The sequence below is a fragment of the Anas acuta genome, chromosome 1 (assembly GCF_963932015.1).
Source record: "Anas acuta chromosome 1, bAnaAcu1.1, whole genome shotgun sequence".
Classification (NCBI taxonomy): domain Eukaryota; kingdom Metazoa; phylum Chordata; class Aves; order Anseriformes; family Anatidae; genus Anas; species Anas acuta.
This window is the reverse complement of record NC_088979.1, coordinates 197,846,386-197,865,253: the sequence shown is the minus strand read 5'-3', so window position 1 is coordinate 197,865,253 and position 18,868 is coordinate 197,846,386. Positions and strand designations below refer to the sequence as shown.

The 18,868-nt window shown below is 46.9% G+C and overlaps 1 protein-coding gene across 6 annotated transcripts in view; it reads right to left on the bottom strand.

The window, feature by feature from the left end:
• Nucleotides 1-18,868, bottom strand: part of FRMD4A (FERM domain containing 4A) — a 346,642-nt gene that overhangs the window by 171,023 nt on the left and 156,751 nt on the right. The window contains exon 1 of one of the 6 annotated variants that reach the window (XM_068670001.1): nucleotides 12,341-12,502. The exons of 4 other annotated variants lie outside the window; for them this stretch is intronic. In XM_068670001.1, coding sequence (XP_068526102.1) covers nucleotides 12,341-12,433 — 93 coding nt within the window. In that variant the 5' untranslated portion in view covers nucleotides 12,434-12,502. Of the gene's footprint in view, nucleotides 1-12,340; nucleotides 12,503-18,868 lie in introns of those variants that run through there. One more of the 6 variants, XM_068669999.1, reaches the window with a different exon arrangement.

Below are 18,868 nucleotides of genomic sequence, written 5' to 3'. Positions count from 1 at the left end.
ACCTGATGATTTACAGCGTGGAATTCAAACTCACTGCCTTGCTTGTTTGCTAACACGTCTGGAAAATGGATCGAAAGCTGACGGATCGAAGCAGCAAGTCAGTCACCTCGTTGTCTCTATGGACAGAAGACTGAAGCTGTTCAGAAGTTAAAACAAAGAGGATTTACACTCTTGACTTGGAAATTTATGACTCATTCCCATTTTGGTCGTTGTTCGAAGCGGCTGTCATTTCCCCTGCCCCCAAAACATCCATGCCATAAAAAATAAAACCCATAAGCTCTTTGCTGCCCTTATCTTGATGCACAAAGAATTCAAATGTTCACGTTGCTAACTGAAACTTGACTTCCTGTTATTAGGAAGGACATCCTAGTATTTAAAAACATGAGATTTTTATTTTTTTCCCCTTCTTCAATCCAGGCAGAATGTCTAATGATTCTGGGGTTTGTTTCCTGCTTGTAATTAAGTAGGTCACAGCTGCAAAGCAAGAGAACAAGAAAATATTCAGATCACACAAAGCCAAGAATGATTAAATCATTTGCAGCTGAAGGATATGGCAGATTTTTTTTTCTATTTTTTTTTAAGAAGCCTCAAGTCTGAGGAAAACAAATGCAGGAACTTTTAAGAGAATGATGAACTTGGAAGTTCTGCCCAAGCGCCACAGTAGCTCGGAAAGAAAGAGTGATCAAAACCCAGCTAACGTTGTTCACAAGTCAAATAGCTTTCTGTGGTTGAAACGAACTCACTTTGTCAGTGCTCAGGGCCATATATTCCATCCCTTCAGTTCTCTTTGAACCACATGTAAAAGCACCCTAATTTCTCCTGGGCAGTTGCCACCAGGCCAGATGTGGCAGAGCTCTCCGTGTCGGCCTGAAATGCCGTGCTCTGCCTCTCTGGTGGGTCAGACACAGCACACACACCCTGTGCCACTCCAGACACAGTTTGGTCACACCACAACCTCTCCCCATTCTGGAAGGTTCCATGGGGCTGATGGTCCTTTGATCTGCACTCACAGCTCTTGGTGTCACCCCTTTTTGGCTCCCACTCCATCTCCATTTAGGATGGTGAGCCATTCTTGTTGCCTACATGACTACCTTCATCCCTCAAGCAAGTAGTAGGGCATGGTTCTTCACCCTTAATGAACCATTTACACATGGGTTGGAGAACCTCTAAGAGCAGGGTTAGGATATGGGGTTCATCCTCATCCCAGACAGGCATCAGGTAACAAAGTCATGCCACAATCCGGCAAAGCAGGGTAAAGCTTCCACTGCGGAGCTGGGGTGTCCATCTGTGTGAACTGGGAACTTCAAGACAAAGTTGGTCCTATCCGACCTCATTTGGGTTATTGCAGGATTCAGAAGGAGAATAGAGAGCTGAACATTTCCATCATGGTGCTTTTTGAGGGTGCATTTGCCTAGGCTTTGGTATAAACCAGAGCAACACCACCACTCCTCCAAGACATTGCTCAGGCAAAACGGGATGGAGAACAACCTCCCTGCCACCCTCACCTTGCCCAGGTACAGTACTTGGGATCACTCTGCATGGGACGGAAAGGAGATGAAACAGGACACTCAGACATGAACATATTAAACCTGCCTAGGTTTATAGGGCAGTGGAGACATGTCCCAAAAACACTGTAGCTCTAACAATAGGGTTGTTATTCTGGACAGTGAGAGAAATGGTCTTTGGGAGGATTTATGTCTGAAACCTACCAAAATCAACAACAGACAGGGCAGTGGTGCAGTCAGACGAGGAGCGCTGCCTTGGGAGGGAGCACCCTGACTCTGATTTCAAAACAGGGCTTCAGTTTTGTCAGAAAAGCAGTTGAGACAGCACAGAATAACAGCAACGAAAACATATCGCTGTTTCCATAAAACCGTGATCACAGAAGACACAAATCCCAGCGATTTTAAATTGCTGATGACCTCATGTTTTCTCAAGCTCTGACTGAGGAGCCGCGATGGGAACGAAAAGCCCACGTCCATGGTATTCTGGGCTCTGTCCCTGCCTGACCGGACGCGATCAGTTCACTCCGGGATAAGGGAACGTGGACTTTTATGTGAGCATTTCTTGGCTTGGCAAGCTAGGAACTCGGGGCGGGGGAAGAGATGGTCACAGCCTCCCTGATGGGCGATCATTACGAAACACAAACAACGAAGGGTTTCTTAGAGCTTGGTCCCTGGGGAATCTGAGGCCAGTCCTGCAGTCTCTCCTTGCAAAGCGCTGACCTCGTGGGAGAGGGACTGCGTGCAGGAGCATGGTGACACATATCGGGGGCTGCAGAAGATGCCTGGTCCAGCTTCATGAGATCTGGGACATCTGGAGTTGTGGCCTTCTGTCTGGAGTTTCTTTAAAAGATGCCCATTTTTAGAAAGTTTTGCTCCCTTCCCTCTGAAACGGGGATGGAGGGCTCCTAGGGAAGGGAAGTTGTTGTCCTCATCAACGCTGGGCTCTGTAGGGAGTGTTCAGAGACCTCACAGCATCTCTTGGCCTTTGCAGGAAAACATTCATGCTACCCACACCCTTGTCCTGAATCTTTCAGCAATTTCCCTTCCAAATGAGGGGGAAAACAGACCCCATGGATTAGTACAAAGCAAAGCTCAAGGACGGAAGATTTTCAAAACGCTGCCGTGACTCTGAGCTCGGCCAGCACTGCACGACCTGATTTTTAAGGAAAAGGGGCTAAATCATCAACTGGCATCAGCCTACTTATCTTTTCTCTGGCAGCAGCCCCCAGAAGCTGGAATTTGGCCCCAAGGCCATTTTAACTGCTCTCCGGTGACTGATTAGATGCGCTGGCATGTGCTAACATAACTGAGCTGACTGTGCTCTTAGAAATCAACGTCCTCTGTTTTTATGACTCTTCTTGGCCAGGTTCCCACGTGCTGTAACTGAAGCAAATCCTTTTTTTTTCATCTGCAGGAAACTGCCACTATTGGTGCATTTGAAAGTTTACAGGAGGATACTAGATGGCTGCCTTAGTGAAGGCAAGGATGGAAAAAAAGGAAGCTTTCCAACAATTCAGTGTGGAAATTATGAAAATTGGAAGGCCTCCTCCCAGTCCCTGGTGTGGTTTGCAGCACGGGCTGGGTGGAGAGATGCTGGAGAAGGAGGAAGGGAGTGTGGATGTGCATTTCCAGCCATCAGGAGGCCTGAAGCTTGATCCTGCTTGAAACTCACCCGGATTAGGACAGTGTCACCAATTCACCTTGGCTCTTACTCTGAAAGCCCCCTGGCTGCCAAGCAGGAATGACAGTACTGGCTGGGTCTTGTACAGTTTGGTGAAGATTAATGTCTGTAGAGCCCTTAGAAGATGGAAAGCCCTACATATAGTAAGAAATCATTTTTAAGTGTGGCTAGGACTGCCAAGCTTCCCTCTTGCAGTAGCCTATCTGTCATATTAGCCTTGACAGGTTTTCTTGGCTGGTATTTTCAAAAACTAGGAACTCCATGCTCTGCCCTTAGGTGGGCAAGGGTAACAGATTTGAGCTCAGTTCTGAGGAAAGGAGACCCTGTGAAACATTCAATACTTGCTTTTCTTGTCTTTCTCTGACAATCTGGACCTTCTAAAGAGGACACAATACCTGTGGGGTTTTAACTTTGCTACCTTTGCTACCTTTGCTACCTTTGTTGCTGAAGCATTCAGATTGATTAAGGGAAGACTGAAGGACAAAAAGTCACTTGTTGCTGTCCTCATTCAGCTTACCAAGATACTCCAAAGCATCATGGATAATACTACAACCCATGAAAGACAACCCTTGTGGTTAGGGGTTTACTATGGCTACTGACTGTGTATCAAAAGCATTAATTGAAGGAAGATGTTGGGGAGCTTTTCGGCATGTTGTGGAGGAGGAAAAGGACATTGCCCTTCTCTCTGAAAAGCAGTCTTTTCCCACAGGTAATACTGATCAAGGGGAGCACACTGATCCTGTGCTCTTCCCCTGAGCATCTCAAAGTGCTGTTACCCAACAAAAGCTCAGCATCTGTTTCAGATGCAGTAAACATAGGCACCTATGCAGAGAAACTGATATGGGATACACATTGCTCTGAATGTCAGGATCTATCTATCCTATAATAAAAGAGAGGCATTTGGAGGAAGTGCAAATACAGAATCTCATCCCTTTCCTATTTCCCCAGCTGCTCACACAGGTGAGGTATCTGGCACTTCACCAAGCCTTCAGTAATAAAGTTGTGCATTTTCAATGATCATCAAAGTGAGGTAGCACTTACCTCAAGCCTGTAAGAAGACAAATGTGGAAGATTAACCCTGAAGATGGCCATGGGGCTGTCCTTCAGAGCAGGCTCAGGCATTTCCCCAGGGTCTCTGAATGCAAATGTCTCCTAAAGAAGCAGCAAGCACCACAAGCTTCCCAAGCGAGATGCAAACACAAAGACTCCCAAAACTGAATGACTGCTTCTGCTGTCTGTGGAGATGCAGATATGTGAGCCGGGCTAGCCTGGATGCCCCTACTGGATCTGGCCTCCAGGAGTGAGCATGCAGAGCAGAAATGGGAGACAGTGTTCATCTCCTCTAAATGGAAAAATTTTTGTTCCCTCTAAAGCTAATGGGAGACGGATGTCAACACAGAGGGCAATTCATCCCATCTTAAATTGGTTTTGAAGATATGGGATGGGTTGTCATCAAAAGACACACATTACTCTCTTCTTTCTCTACTAAAGATACCTGAAGGGGTAGTAAAACCTCTTACTGTTGCCTGAGATAAACTTGTAAAAGTAGGCTGAATGAAGTTGAAGGCAGTTGATGTGGGGAATACAAACCAACCAACCAGGACATAAACTCCTGCCTTAAATATCTTTTAGATGAGTTTCTCCAAAGCACATCTCATAAGTCATCTGTTGAGAGTTAGCAGGGTGGAAACTCCCTGTGGTAGAAACTTTTGAGCTAAGGTCAGTCGGGTTCACTCTTGCAGCGATTTCTATTCTGAACTATATTTGTAGTAGTATGGTATTTGTAGCAGTATGGTATTTGTTCTGCATGTCAGTCTCCAAAGGGTGGATGCTTAGTGCAACAACATTAATTGCAGGTTATCAGTCCTTAGCTCTGCTTTCACAGAGAGTTTACTTTATCTGTGATGATGCAAAACATGGAGAGAAAATAGACATCCTTGATCCCACACCATCAAGTCTTGGCGGCTTTTATAGAGGCAGTACTGGAAGCTAAGATGAATTTCAACCTCGGTTAAGAAGCTGGCTCACTTATTTCAAAGCCTGCGCAACCCTAATTACACCTTCTAAATATATTCCAGAAGTACAGCTGGATTGTGGAGTGTGTGAGGGTGACTAAATCGCATCATTTGTGGCCCATTATCTTTTCAAAAGCTTTTCATGTGGTATCATTGGGAAGTGGAGACTAATTGCGCTCCTTGCCTGTGCAATTTGGAGAGTTTGCTACTTCAGTCCCAACAAGAAAAATTAAAGTGTAAGAATCACTCATATCCATCTGTTGGCAGAATGAAAAGTCACCATTTCTTTGACGCCATTAAAAATGATTGAAACAATGCAGATAAAATATATTTCAACAGAAAATAAGCTAAGCTCAGACAGAAAGTCTGACCATGAGTTTTGAAGCATGTTTGAAATTTGAGCCCAACTTTCCAAAATTCTTGAATCAGCAAAATACAAAGTGCGTGACTGCCTTCAGAACAGATTTCTTTTTGGTCTGAACAGCCTCTTTTATGACTTTTATTGGGCTGGTTAGAGGGGTCTGGGTGTTTGTGAGCTTCACTGAAGCTGCTGCTGTTATTTAACCAGCCTGGTCTGCACCAGAGATGTGCCAAGAGTGAAAATGGGAAAGCTCTATGAAGTCTGAGCTCTGAAGGCTGAGCTGGTGCTCATCCACCTTTCTTTTTCCATGTAAGACCATTTAGTACATCATGAACTAAATGGATGAAAAAGTTGATCAAGATAGTAAAGACTAGAAAAAGGCATGTATCGTACTTTGCATTTGATATCTGAGAATGCTATTAGTTCAGGAGATTGATCAAGGAACATTTAAGCAATCCCTTCAAAGGATCACAAATTGATTAAGTCTAGAGGTATTCTGTTTGGATCTTCAAGTCTAGCAGAAGGCATGTCGAAGTCTTTCCAGGGATGAGCCCTGACTGGATGCTGAGTTAGGACTAGGTCTTCAGGATGGATCAGACTGGAAGCTCATAAATGAATCAGGAATTTCAAATACACAAGCTACCACTTTGCATTATCTTTTACTTGCTGACCTTGCACGAAACTCAGTCTTTGTATGGAAAAGCCTTTTTGGAGGTTTCCTGTAGGGGTGCAGTTCCTGCCATTTGGACTGTAGAACACTACCTTGAGGCAACCTGGTTTGGTGCTAAAGCATCACATCTCCCAAGCTTTGGGCTGCTGTTAGGCTGCATGATCCAGGCACGGTACTAGTTGAAGGCTGGTTAGCTGGATGGCCAAAAGGTTCCATGAACTACTGGAGATTTTCCACAGCCATCCTGCTCCAAACCCACATAACTGAATGCACGTGACCACCCTCTCCCTTCACACAGATCCAAAAAAAAAAAAAAAAAAAAAGGAAGAAAGGAAGAATCAGCTCATTTTTGGCTCTGACCTCTGCTGCCTGCCCTGCTCTTGCTTGTCCCCTGCCCTGCCCTAGCTCTCCCAGGGTCTGGCCAAAATGAAGGCAACAAATGCCAAACTCTAATGAAAAAAATCTTTTCATTTTCTGATAAAAACAAGATTCCAAAGCACTGGAAATTTCACATAAGTGCCTCTGCTCATGAGGACTCCAGGCTTTGAGAGCTTCTGATAATTCAATTAAGCTCCAACCATTTGAAAACCAATTTGAGCAGTATCCCGGTTCCTAGCTCTGCAGAGTTCACCAGTCACTATCTATTAGCCTCTGCTGCACTCTCACCTCTTGCACTCTTAACCTGCTTAAATTTGGGGGGGATAAAGTCTGGCACAGCTCCTGATCCGTTCCATGAAAAGTCTGTTTTGATTTGTTACACCTTTTAGAAATGTCACAAAATATTACAACTTCCAGACACCTGAGAGTGTGTGCCAAGCATTTGTCTGTCTAGGTAGAGTTCAAATTAAACCAATTCCCCCCAAATACTTGTGAACAGGTCAGGAAAGATAAAGCTCAGATGAAGCAGATAAAATTGATGTTCTGGCAGTCACAAGTGATTATATCAGAGCATTATACAGGTGACAGTTTTGCTACTTAAGCTTATCCTCTTATTCATTTTTTGTTTGACACAATTATTTGTCTATAGGGCTGGTGAATAATTCATTGCAAATAAATTGTGTTGCAAAGTGTTGCTTCTTATTTTTCCACTGCCCTAAGTTTGTATATTAGATTCATCAACTTGAGACTCGACTAACTTCACGAGAAAAGCTAAAACAACAGGAGCTCTTTGGTTCAAGGTCTCCCTTCTCTCTTGAGCAACTTTACACTCAATTATCTACTGCTCTTTTGTTATCCACAGTACCTGAGTAATTCTGCTGACACCTTGGCAGTCTATCAGATCAGTACTGATGCTGACAAGGTAAGAGGCATGTCCAAAAAATGCCACTGAAACAAAAGTCTGCAGAACCTGCATGCCAGGTTAAGAGTTTGCAATCAAATAGCGTGAACTGGAAAGATCAACTTCCCCCGGAGCACTTGCTTAGTCGTGGTGTCAGAGTGAGAGCTGGCAGCATCACTCAGAGCTATGCACGAGAGGGTTTAACAAAATGAGGACCACGGCACCGCGAATGCCGTGAGCTCTGCCTTGTTCCACCCCGGTGCAACGCTCACTACAGCCCTTTGTGTGAGAGGTTTCCAACCACTCTGCTCTTAAATGCACACTGGAAAATGATTAATAACAAGCCAAGGGCTGAATTATGCTTTGTCCAGCAGGAAAAGAAAATCAATAACTCAGTAATAATTTGTGCAGTAGCAATACACACCCCAACTCTTTTGCTGGGCTTGCTCGAAGGCAATCTACTCTCTTGCCAAAAGCAAAGGTCGCCATAAGCTGCAGAACAGCGTGGGAAAACCTGCCTCAGACTTGGCCTGCAGAGCAGAGAAGCTGATTTTTTCTTCTTTTTTATTTTTTTTTTCAGCCCTGGGTTCTCTCTTCTCAAGAGAAATTTATTTATAGGAGGAATGACGTTTCCTGCTGCATTCTTAACGTGCTTGCAGCTTGGGATCAGAACATGGGAGCTTTGTCTTTCGCCATCTGTTTTTTATGGCAGTAAATATCCATTTACAGATTTATCTCTGCCCGATGTGTTATAAAGTCATGATTCGAATGAGTGTTCGTGGATATCCATTCAGAGCAGACGTGTCAAAGGTAAATACCAGCCCCGGCTCCGTGTAGATTTGCACATGTGTATTGGGCAGTTGAGTTCTGGCTTGGGGCTGTGGAGGCATTTTTAATCTTAGCTTACCTTCTTCAGGGGGCACAAGAAATAAAAAGAAATGATCGAGACTGAAATCCTGCTGAGCTGCAAGCATCCATCGATATAGCTGGGTACAGGGCCTCTGATTTATTATAGCTGAGAGCTGGGACTTAAAGCTGGGGTGCAAACTGCAAGACCTAATTTAAGATGGCTTTTCCAGCCATCTCACTTCCAGCTTGGTTTATTTCTTACAGCACTTCATTTAGTCTGGAGATGGCCTCCTTTTTTTACACAGCATCTGTAATACCATCCTTTGGGCCTCGAAGGCAGAAGAGAGGGCAGACTCGTTCTTTTTTTCTTTTTAATCCAAGAAAGCTGCATGCTTTCTCTAGGTTCTCTAACTCGAAAAACAATGCCTTGTGTTTATGGTGAGAGACATTCCCGTGGCTGGAAAATAGCCAGCGAGGTCTTGAGAGAGGGAGCAAGGATCTGCTCCTCTTTGCCAGTGCCTCGCAGGAGCGGACGGCAATCTCTGAATGGAGCTCAGCATTTGTTAGGCATTAGCGGGCCTCTATTCATCTTCCTCTCGCACACATCCGCAGCACATGGATGTAATAAAGATAGCTCGCAGGCACAAACCGTCTCGCATTAATAATGCAAAGGGAGAAAGGACCAAGTACTTAACGTCTGCTGGTGGGGGAAGGAGAGCCGGAGAGGGATGGCCTGGTGGGGAGGGCTCTGTGTTGAGGAATGGTGTGTGAGGGGTGGGATTCACATCAGATGGGGTGTCCCCTTCTGACCACGGTGTCCTTGCACGTGCTGACCAAAGGGGAGCTGTCTGGGGCTTAAGATGTTAACTCAGCCAGACACTGGTGGTCAGGAGACCACAGCATCCTCTGCAAAGCACTTTGCCTCTGCAGTGAGGTGCTGGCCAGGGTGGAGATGTCTCATAGACATCCACATGGACATCAAATGTAGGGGATCAGTTCCTGGCAGCCCTGCCTGGTAGGTAAATGACAGGGAAAGGGAGCACGATGCCATGCTTTCACCAAGTTGACCACCACCTCCTACCTCATGGGCCATTTGCCCCATGGGGCAGCCCTGTGACAAGGCAGAGAGAATAATGACAAGAAAAGAGATCTAGGACCTAGAACTGGTTGCCTAGAACTGGACCTGAGAGCTGGTTGCAAAGATGATTATACCAAATTCCCCAGCACAACTCACAGGAAGGCTCCAGTGTTTGCCTAACCAGAAGCTTAAACCACCCCAACCTTAGGTCAGAGAGTGGGAAGGAGAGAAATAAACTGTGGAGGCAAGCGAAAATAAAACAACACAAAGCCCTCTAAGAGTAGAGGGTCCCTGTGCTGTGGCCACGTGCCTCTGCCCACCCACCCACCATAATTCCTGCCCCTGTTGAAGGGCTTCCAGCCAGCTCGAAACCCCTGGGGATGACGCCAGGCAGCGTGCTGGCACCGATGGCACACTGCCCCTTGCCATCTGTGAAGTACAGTGAGGATGAGAGACTAGGGTTACACACCAGCTTTAGCCGTCCTGTGCATGAGCTATGACTTTTGCCCATGTTTTGGCACTTGTGATTAATAGCCCTCGCTTCCTATACCCACACCCCATTTCTTGTCACTTGTGATTAATATCTTTCACTTCCTATGCACACGTCTATATATCGATGCATCCACCCATCCCTCTCTACTCGTGTGTGTGTTTTATTCCCTGTTTTGGGTGTATGCCTGCCTGTGATGTAAACCACCACCATCTGCAGTCCGTTCTTGCCTCCTATATAACTGACCATCAGGATCATCAGGTCCAACCTCCAGCCTGACCTACCAAATCCTACCACTAAGTCATATCCTTTAGGGCCATGTCCACATGTCTCTTAAATACCTCCAGAGATGGGGGCTCCACCACTTCCCTGGGCAGCCTGTTCCAATGCCACCCTCTCCATGAAGAAATCCTTCCTAATATCCAGTCTGAGCCTATCCTGGTGCAACCTGAGACTGATCTACATGAAAGCCTGCTCAGTCTCCAGCTTCTCAGCTTGCCCATGGTGCTGGTTTCCTTCCAGCCAGGGAGGAAGCATGCTAGAGACTGTTGACCCCAAAGCAGTGGAGAGCTTGCACCTTGTGGGAAGCCACCTTGGAAGAAGACAGCAGATGCTCCTGCTCCCCTTGCTTGCAAGAGCAACCACAAAGTCAACTCTGGTGATCTGGATGAACAAAAACACCTCTGTGGAGTGCCAATCCCTGTACTTTTGGGTATGGGGGACACAAACAAAACCCCTGCTCCCAAGGAAGGGTAAGGCCACATGCGGGACAGCCTGCCCTGGCCCCTCTCAGGACCAGCATCTTTGAACCATGAAGCCCACATTTGCCAGGAGAGACATTTCTGAAAGTGCTCCAGAGCAACAAACAACAACCAGACAATAGCAGACCAAAGCTGTGTGAATAATTGATTATTTTTGGTTTGCTTGATGGACTGGAAAGGCAAAGAAAATATGTTCCAGGTTGACACAAAGTGATTCTGCTTCCCCTTCTGCCAAATGCAGAAGGAATAAAAGCGCGGCTTTGCATTTAACTGAAATGGTCTTTGACCTGCATTGAAATTTTGGGTATTTTTTCCGATCCCTTTAGAAGGAATCAAGACGTTGATCTGAATGAAATTACACCGCTGGAAAGAAAAAGTGAAAAAGAATTTGTTTTGCAGTGCCCCAGGCCATACTTTTGCTGAATGACGCATGCAACACACTCAAAGTAAACTCGCAGGTGGCTTTGGCTGCCACGAAACTGCTCCCCCGCAAGACAGGACTGCTTTGATTGAGGGTTCCCCTCGGCTCTGCCTGCAGCAGCTTGGAGCTGCTCTGTCCTTGCAGGACTCCTGCAGGTGCCACCAGCCAGAGACCGCGGGGTCCTGCACCCTCATCCAGCCCATTCCCTAGTGCTTGTTCCCTCCAGCCCAGCACCATTTTGGTGATATCATTGGTGATAAGAAGTGGGGATATTGCTGGTGACAAGCAGAGGGGCGTGCAAGGTGTGCCTGTCCCCCTGCCAGCCCCCCTGGAGGCAGCGTGCAAAGCAAGGGCAACCCCAAGAGCTGGGTTGGTGCCAGCCTTGGCTCTCCCGCACTACGGAGATGCTTTTGGGAAATTAATGACGTAATTATGATGCCCAGCCCCGTTTATTAATTGGGAGTGCCTCCTTGAGCCTGGGTGACAGCCAACACCACCCTCTGCAGTTCCTGAGCTTTTGGATGCTGCCATGCCATGCCGGGGGAATGGTGTCCCCCAGAAGACATCCCCTGGGGAGCACCCCCACCAGGCACCGCCTGGGACCCACTGCTGTCCCCGAAACAGCAAGAAAGTGGCAGCATTGCTTGGCTGAGCAGGGACTGCCAGCCCCACGGTGTCATGCTGGTTGGAACTGATTAGGGTAATGCAGCATGCACCACATAGCCCATACTGTGCTGTCACCCCTCCTTGTTATACATCTCTGCTGGGACAGACCCTGGTGGGCATCTGTATCCCAGTTCATGTACACAGAGCCCTTCTGCATCACCCTGAGCTTCCCAGTGCTATTTGTTAGCTGACATTGTCATTTGCTCCTCACTGCTCCTGGCGGTGGCTGCCATGCGCCATCACCCTGCCTCAACAGGTACTGATTCTCAGCAAACACCTTCTGAGCACTGATTGCCTCCAGACATCATCACGGAGCCTCTGACCAGCTGTAACGACTGCATGCTATCACATCATTCCTGCTGGCACCCATTAATGCCTTAAATTATCACCCAGCACCAGTACTAATTCCCGTACATCCCCATACGCGTCCCACCAGCAGCAATTTCTGTGCGCCGTGGCACAACCCCTGTTAGCTCTGGCTGTTAACGGGGCAGGCAATTGCTATCAAATGGCACCCTCCTCCTTCTCTGGGCATGCATTCAGTACAAAGAAATCACGGCTTACCCTCTCCACACTGCGTCTCCTCAGTGATCCATAGGGTATTTTGAATAAAAGTCTTCGGGTCCTACCCGGAGTCACGGCTGTCTGCACTACCATAGTGCGGAGCTAAACTCGTGTGTGTGTGTGTGTCTGTGCGTGTGTAAGAGAGAGGGAGTTCACAGCACACACACACACACACACAGGCTTCCTTTGAAATAACTTACAGTCTCATCGAGATTTCCCAACTATCAAATAGCTGAGTGGGTTTTCACATCAGACCGTATGAGTCAAGATGTGGCTTGTTTGAAAGAAGGAGGGGGGGGAGAGAGGGAAAAAGGAAAAAAAAAAAAAAAAAAGGAAAACCCAAGCCTTGTAACCTTAACAACATGTTTCAAGCAGCGTATCTTTAGCTCCCTTCTGTTTCTCGGTGTAGTTTGCTCAGCAGGATCGCTGTGCCACAGAGGTGGAAGAATTAAGCTTCTGGGGAGAATGTTCCAAAAATGTCAAGCTTGCTTCTCGTTGCTCCAGATGGTAACCAGGTCAGTTGTCTAATCAAAGCTCTATCAGACTTATTATACATTTTGTCATGTGACTGCAGACCCCTCTGGTTTGCTGTACAGTCGATCACATGTTCACCTCAAAAAGAATATCTGGTGTATCACCATCTGGTGTAGAGATTAATGATAAATCCTACGTTTGGATATTCCTCTCTCCTAGATGCTGGAGAGCACATGCACAGAGCAGTTGGGCTCTAACAGAGCCCCTGGGCTGCTCAGTTAGGCACAGGCACTCACGGGTTAAGGCTCCACGCTGTGCACGGTGCAGCACAGCACATGCAGAAGTGCAAAGAGCACACATTGCACCGATTTTCACTCTGTGCACATCTATATGTCCGTGAGAGCCTGCTCAGTGCTGCCTACAACTCCTGTGTGTACCCACAGAAATTAGGGTTGTCTGTAACAGAGTCAGTCTCACCACCTAATTCTTTTTTCTCTTCAAACATCCCATTACAGAATAGCAGACAATGACATTTTCTTTCTATGGAAGAGAAGTTCAAGACTATTTTGGCACTTTAAGTTGCACACAGGTGTTTGGTATACAGGCAACTCCTTTCCCTTCCCACACAATCTTTGCAACACCAGGACCCCAAAAGCAACCCCAAAGCAGCCAGGTATGATTTTACATTTTGGTAAAGAGTGTGTTTTGGATGTTGTGTTCATTTTCATGCACACTGCAGGTACATGATCCAGATTTTTAGTGACACATTTTAAAGTGACTGTGGGCAGAGCAGGAGCTTCCCAATCCACCAGCTCCATCGTGCTGCTCTGAGCTTGCTTAGTAAAACGGAAAAGATGTTGGCCCACTCTCCTTCCCTTCAAGCTGTCTAGCTGGGAGACCAAATTCTGCTGAGCTATGGAGCCAATCCCTTCCTCCGTGCATTGTTCTCATTTTAATGCAAAACTAAAAATACTTTGTTTTGATCGAAGTCCAAGAGGCAGGATGAAGGTGTTAGGGACATGACATTAAAGCAACTGTTTAGAATGGAGAAGAGAAGCTCTGTATCTGCTCAGCATATGTACATGCATTAAAACCAGTCAAAGAAAAAACCCAGCGGCTTGATGTGGGAAACTCTAAATATTAAAACAATCGGCCTTTGTTCATAATTAGTTCCATATGGCTCTTGCCAAAGAGAGTGAGAGGGACAGGAAAAGATGGAAATATCTTAAGCATGCCTGACTTATACAGAACCTTTATGTGGAATAGGTGCAGAGTAACGCTCTTTGTTTCTTGCAGTATTTTTAATGGTTGTTAACTCCCCCGCTATCTCACAGCATGCCTGCCTGTTTATTTAAGACCCAGGTACCTGTTTATTTAAGACCCAAGTACCTGTTTATTTAATAACCATGTACCTGTTTATTGAATAACCGGGTACCTGGCATCTCCCAGCTGCCCATGGAGAAGCCTCACTTGCACCAGCAGAGCCACTGGGGACCTACTGGTGGAGAGAGAGGGCGATCTGCTTTACTGGGAGCTCTACCTGGACAAAAGCAGAGTCAAGCCTGAGGCAGGACCTCAGTGGTGAGGTTTTCCAGTGGGAGCAGGACAGCAGAGATCTCCTTGCTGTCCCAGTCTGAAGCCCTTGGCTGGGGGAACTCCTGCTCACACCAGACCCATTCCCCAGAAGCTCTCATATTCCTGCAAGCCAGGTCTCCTGCAGGTCCACTTCTTAGACCAGCCTTGTAGGCAGATCTTTATCCACTAGGGGGACAAGGATCCATAGCATGTGTCTCCAGCAGGGTCTATGAGCAATCATTCCTGGGGACCAGAAGCAGGCAATCTCGTGGTACCAGCACAAAGCACCACATGGACTTTTCCTCGTTAAGGGAGAGGGGAGCTTTAGTTCAGTCTTTTGCACAGTCCACAAGTTCTTTGTGCAGGTTTTTAGGTCTCGTAAATGAAATGCAGATCTGCAGATTGCTTAAGGCAGCTGAATAGCAATACAAATATTCTTTGCAGGAAGCCTCTGGTGCATGTGAGAAGTAGAAGGAATCTATCCATATGTATGGTACGGAAGCCAGTTCCAACAGGATCTCTGCTTACCGTGGGCCTGACTCCCCTTTTACTGGCTGTGCTGCACCCCAGACACAACCCTACAAGTATTCTCCACAGAACCTCATAAAACTGGAGGCCTGGACCCATTATGACACCTTTTTTCTACATTTTCCTGTCTCATTCCTCACTTCCCAGTTGGTATGAACCTGGATGCAGGAAGCCAAACCAGAATCATGAGGACTGTGGAAATCATCTGGAAGCATGGATTTTGGTGTTATTTTTAGAGTTGTTCAAGACACATTGGTAGGCAGGTGTATAGGTCTGTTAGGATTAGTCTGGGAGATTACCTAGAGGACAGGGAACATAAAGCAGTCTCTGAAGACAGTGTTTCATGGGAATACAGCACAGGTGGAAAATAATCTTATTGAGGTCTGTGTCTTAATCTTGTTCTCCTTAGAGCCACAAAACCTAATGTCTCTCTCTGGGCTCCTCACAGTCCCTGTTGCTGTTAGGATGTAATTATTTTCCTCTGAGTTTTTCAGATCCAAGTGCCAGAGCGGTGTGTGGGAGCAGAGGCAGGTTAAGATGACCAGACACCGCTGAGGCTGCATTCATCTGCAGAGACCACCTCCAGCCAACCGGGATAGTAGGAAAGGAAAGCCAAACCATTGCAAGGGAACGTCCTGGCCTCACCACCACAGCCCCTCAACAGAGGCATGCTATATTTACTAACTGCTGAAAGACGAAACTCTTTAAAGCAGGGGATGCTTTCAGTGCTAATTGCAGGCTGCCAGGAGCGGCGGTTTGTGGTAACGATGCATCAGAGGAAAGTACATTCCAATAGACTGCTATTTAGACTAGATTTTTTTTTTTTTTGGTCTTTAATGAAAAGGAAAGAAGACTCATTTCAATCAGTGTCTGCTGGGGGAGATCGGTGAATGGAAATCGGTGACAGCAGCGGCACAGATTGAGGTGCAGCGTGCTGGATCTATCACATCTGTCAATCAGACACCGCTTTGCGAATCTGAGAAGTCACTCAGTATAGAAACACCCCGTTCAGTGCTGTACTCCATGAAGACACGAGTACAGCAACAGAACAAGGGAACAATGGTAGCTGCGGCTTCTGACAGCGTTTTCCATCCTGGATGATAGCTATGGTTTCTATCAATAGCAAGGCCAAATTCTTCCCTGGAGTCCCGATAGGGAAACCACTTGTATCGAGCTCTGCAGCAGCTCTTATTCATTTTGTTGGAATTTCTTACTTCCCGCTGTAAGCAACCCTCCTGAGATGATTTGTTGGGCACGGTGGAGCGATAGGAAGGCAATGAGAGAGGGAGATGCTCTGGGGCTACGCTCCCTGCGGTGACAGGTTTTATTGCACCCAGAACCAGGCTGTAAGGGAAACTGCCACTTTGGGAGAGAAAGATAAGCACTGGTTGTCGTTACAAATCCAGCTTGTATTAAAGTTTTTTTAAAAAAAGCAATTTTCCAGTCTTACACAGTGTTTCAGAGAGAAATATTGTGATCACTCTAGCCTAGGGAGCAATGTGAGAAAACACGCCTGGTGGTGCTCCCCTCCTGTATGAGCCTTCTCCATCACAGCTGGGAATGAAAACCAGCAGCCTGCTGGGGACAGGGGGGCTGCTTGTGGTCCCCAGCCACAGAGGTTTCCTCCAGTCACCTCTGGACTCAGAGAAGTTCATACCTGATGTGGGTTGACATAGGTTAACCCAACATGTAATGTTAGATGTTTCTAAATTTCCACGTTCATCGGTATTTCACCAGAAATATCCACATGTGGTATGAACACAGGACCCCAGGAGTAATAACTTTTGGGAACTCATTGATCCCGTGTCCTTGAGAGAATGGGTTTGGTTGACAAATCAGAGGTTTTTCTGACACACTGAAGTGTCAGAAAGCAAAATGTCATCTCCAAACAGAGCACGGTGTGCAAACCTGCTTCTGCTCTTGGAAGAAGCTGAGCGGGGTATGACCTCTAGGGAAAGTCCTAGGGCAGATGTAGACACTCCAGAAGGAAGTCTTAAGGAAAGGGGGCACTGAAATCTGCACCCTTCCCCTTCCCCTGCTGCTCTGGGAGCAGCTTTGGCCCCTCTTATCCTCCCCACTCACCGCCCCATGCACAGACCTTGCGTAGGGGAAAGTGGCCCCAGCCTCCATGCACCCAGATGTATGGGCTGCGGGCAAACCCCGGCCAGAAGACGAGCAGCAGACAGCAAGCGGGGCCTCTGCTGGATGGAAGGACATTTCCCTTGTGTTTTGGTGTGCCGGCAGGTCGGCTCTTTTCCCACACCACTCAGAGGGGCAGTAATTAATTAGGGAGGGAGCTCGCCTGACCCCACTACCCCGGAGATACGCCCCTGTAAACATCACCAAGGGATCGGAGGGGCCGCCGCTGACTTCCAGGGCTTGTGTAAACAACAGAAGAGATATTTGGCAGCGACCCGACATTCCCACATCGTGGATGTGCAGCAGAGGCTGGATGCAATGCACAGGATAGCAGTCGTGCACTCAGCTGGGACTTTGAAATATTTCTGTCAGGGATCTGCTCTAAAGACTTCGCACATCCCAGAGACTACAGGGGAACATGCAGATGCTCGGTGCATCTCAGCACCAAGTCCTAAAATGCTAGTGGGTTATTAAATGTGGTGTTCAGCACTGCTGATTTGCTTCAGTTCCTGGAGAAATTGGGGTTTGCGCGGCACAGCATGGGAGGTACTCAGCCTGGAGCTAGATGCAAGTCTTAAACAGGACCCGTGGCATATGGACTGTGTCAAACACGGGGAAGATAAATGCCTCTTTGTGCTGTGTGATTTTCTTTTTCTTTTCAAACTTCGTTCTTGCTATATCGCTTTGATTAATTGTAATATATTGCAGGGAAGTGCTTGTGAAGTAAGGAGAACATTGGTGCCCCCAGAGAAAAGCATGTGGACAGAAGAGAGGCCATCACATCCCTAAAGAAAGGAGGAAAGTGGAAGACTCCTGGGTGACTTCAGGAGTTTTTTTAAACCTTATCAGAACTGGTAAGCAGCCTTTCAGGCAAATTTTGTTTGTAGCTGAGATCTTGCAGGCATGGAGTAAAGACAGTTTTTCTCTGCGTGAGGAGAACACTTTGTTTGCACAAAGCTGAAGGAGGAACTGATAACACTGGCAAAATATAAAAAGAATTGATCATATTCTGTGCTTTGTAGACTTATATGGATGATGAAGAATTGTGAAAAGTTTGTCTGGCTCTCTGGTCTGGTCCTGGAGTCTCTCCCTCTAACTCTTTTTTTTTAGCTTTTCTATGCCTTCCAGTGGTAACAGCACCCTACCTCAGTTGTAAGGGACATCTGGAGTGGCATTTACCTCCTCTAGATTTGGCTGCCTTCATCTGAGCTTGTTGTCTGCACTCCTCTTGTCATCAGTGAGGAGAAATGGGCACTAGCAAGGCTTAAGGAATCATACCTACTTCAGCTGCCTGCATGAGCGGGGTACAGATGATAAGTAAAAGTCTCACTGATTACAGAATAAGTTTGGTAGCTGGCCACTCTTGATCTGCGTCTCCCAGCTATCAGAAGTTCTGCCGTATTTAATTTCCTTGCCTTTCCTATCCTTGCTGGCATTGACAAACCTTGACTCCCAGCCCTTCATTCTCACCATCATTCTTTCTGTGCGTTGTTCAGTGCAGGCAAGCAAGCCTGGACTGCCCCACAAAGCTCTTCTGTTCCTCAGAGGGTTTCTGAGGGCCAGCAGCATGACCTGACTCAAGTGAGGGTGAGGCTAGGAGTTTTCTGCAGTTGACTGCACTGTTCACAGGGCTGCAGCACAACACTGCGGCTTTTCTTCTGCTCCAGAGCTCTCCGTGGCAGCTGTGCCTCGTAACTCACATCCCTGGACCGTGTTCAAAAAATCACTTTGCAGATTCATAAAGGAATATCTACAGTGGGTTGCTGAGTCCAAAGACACCATTTCTGGGTCAGGAAGCCCCTGAATGCACAC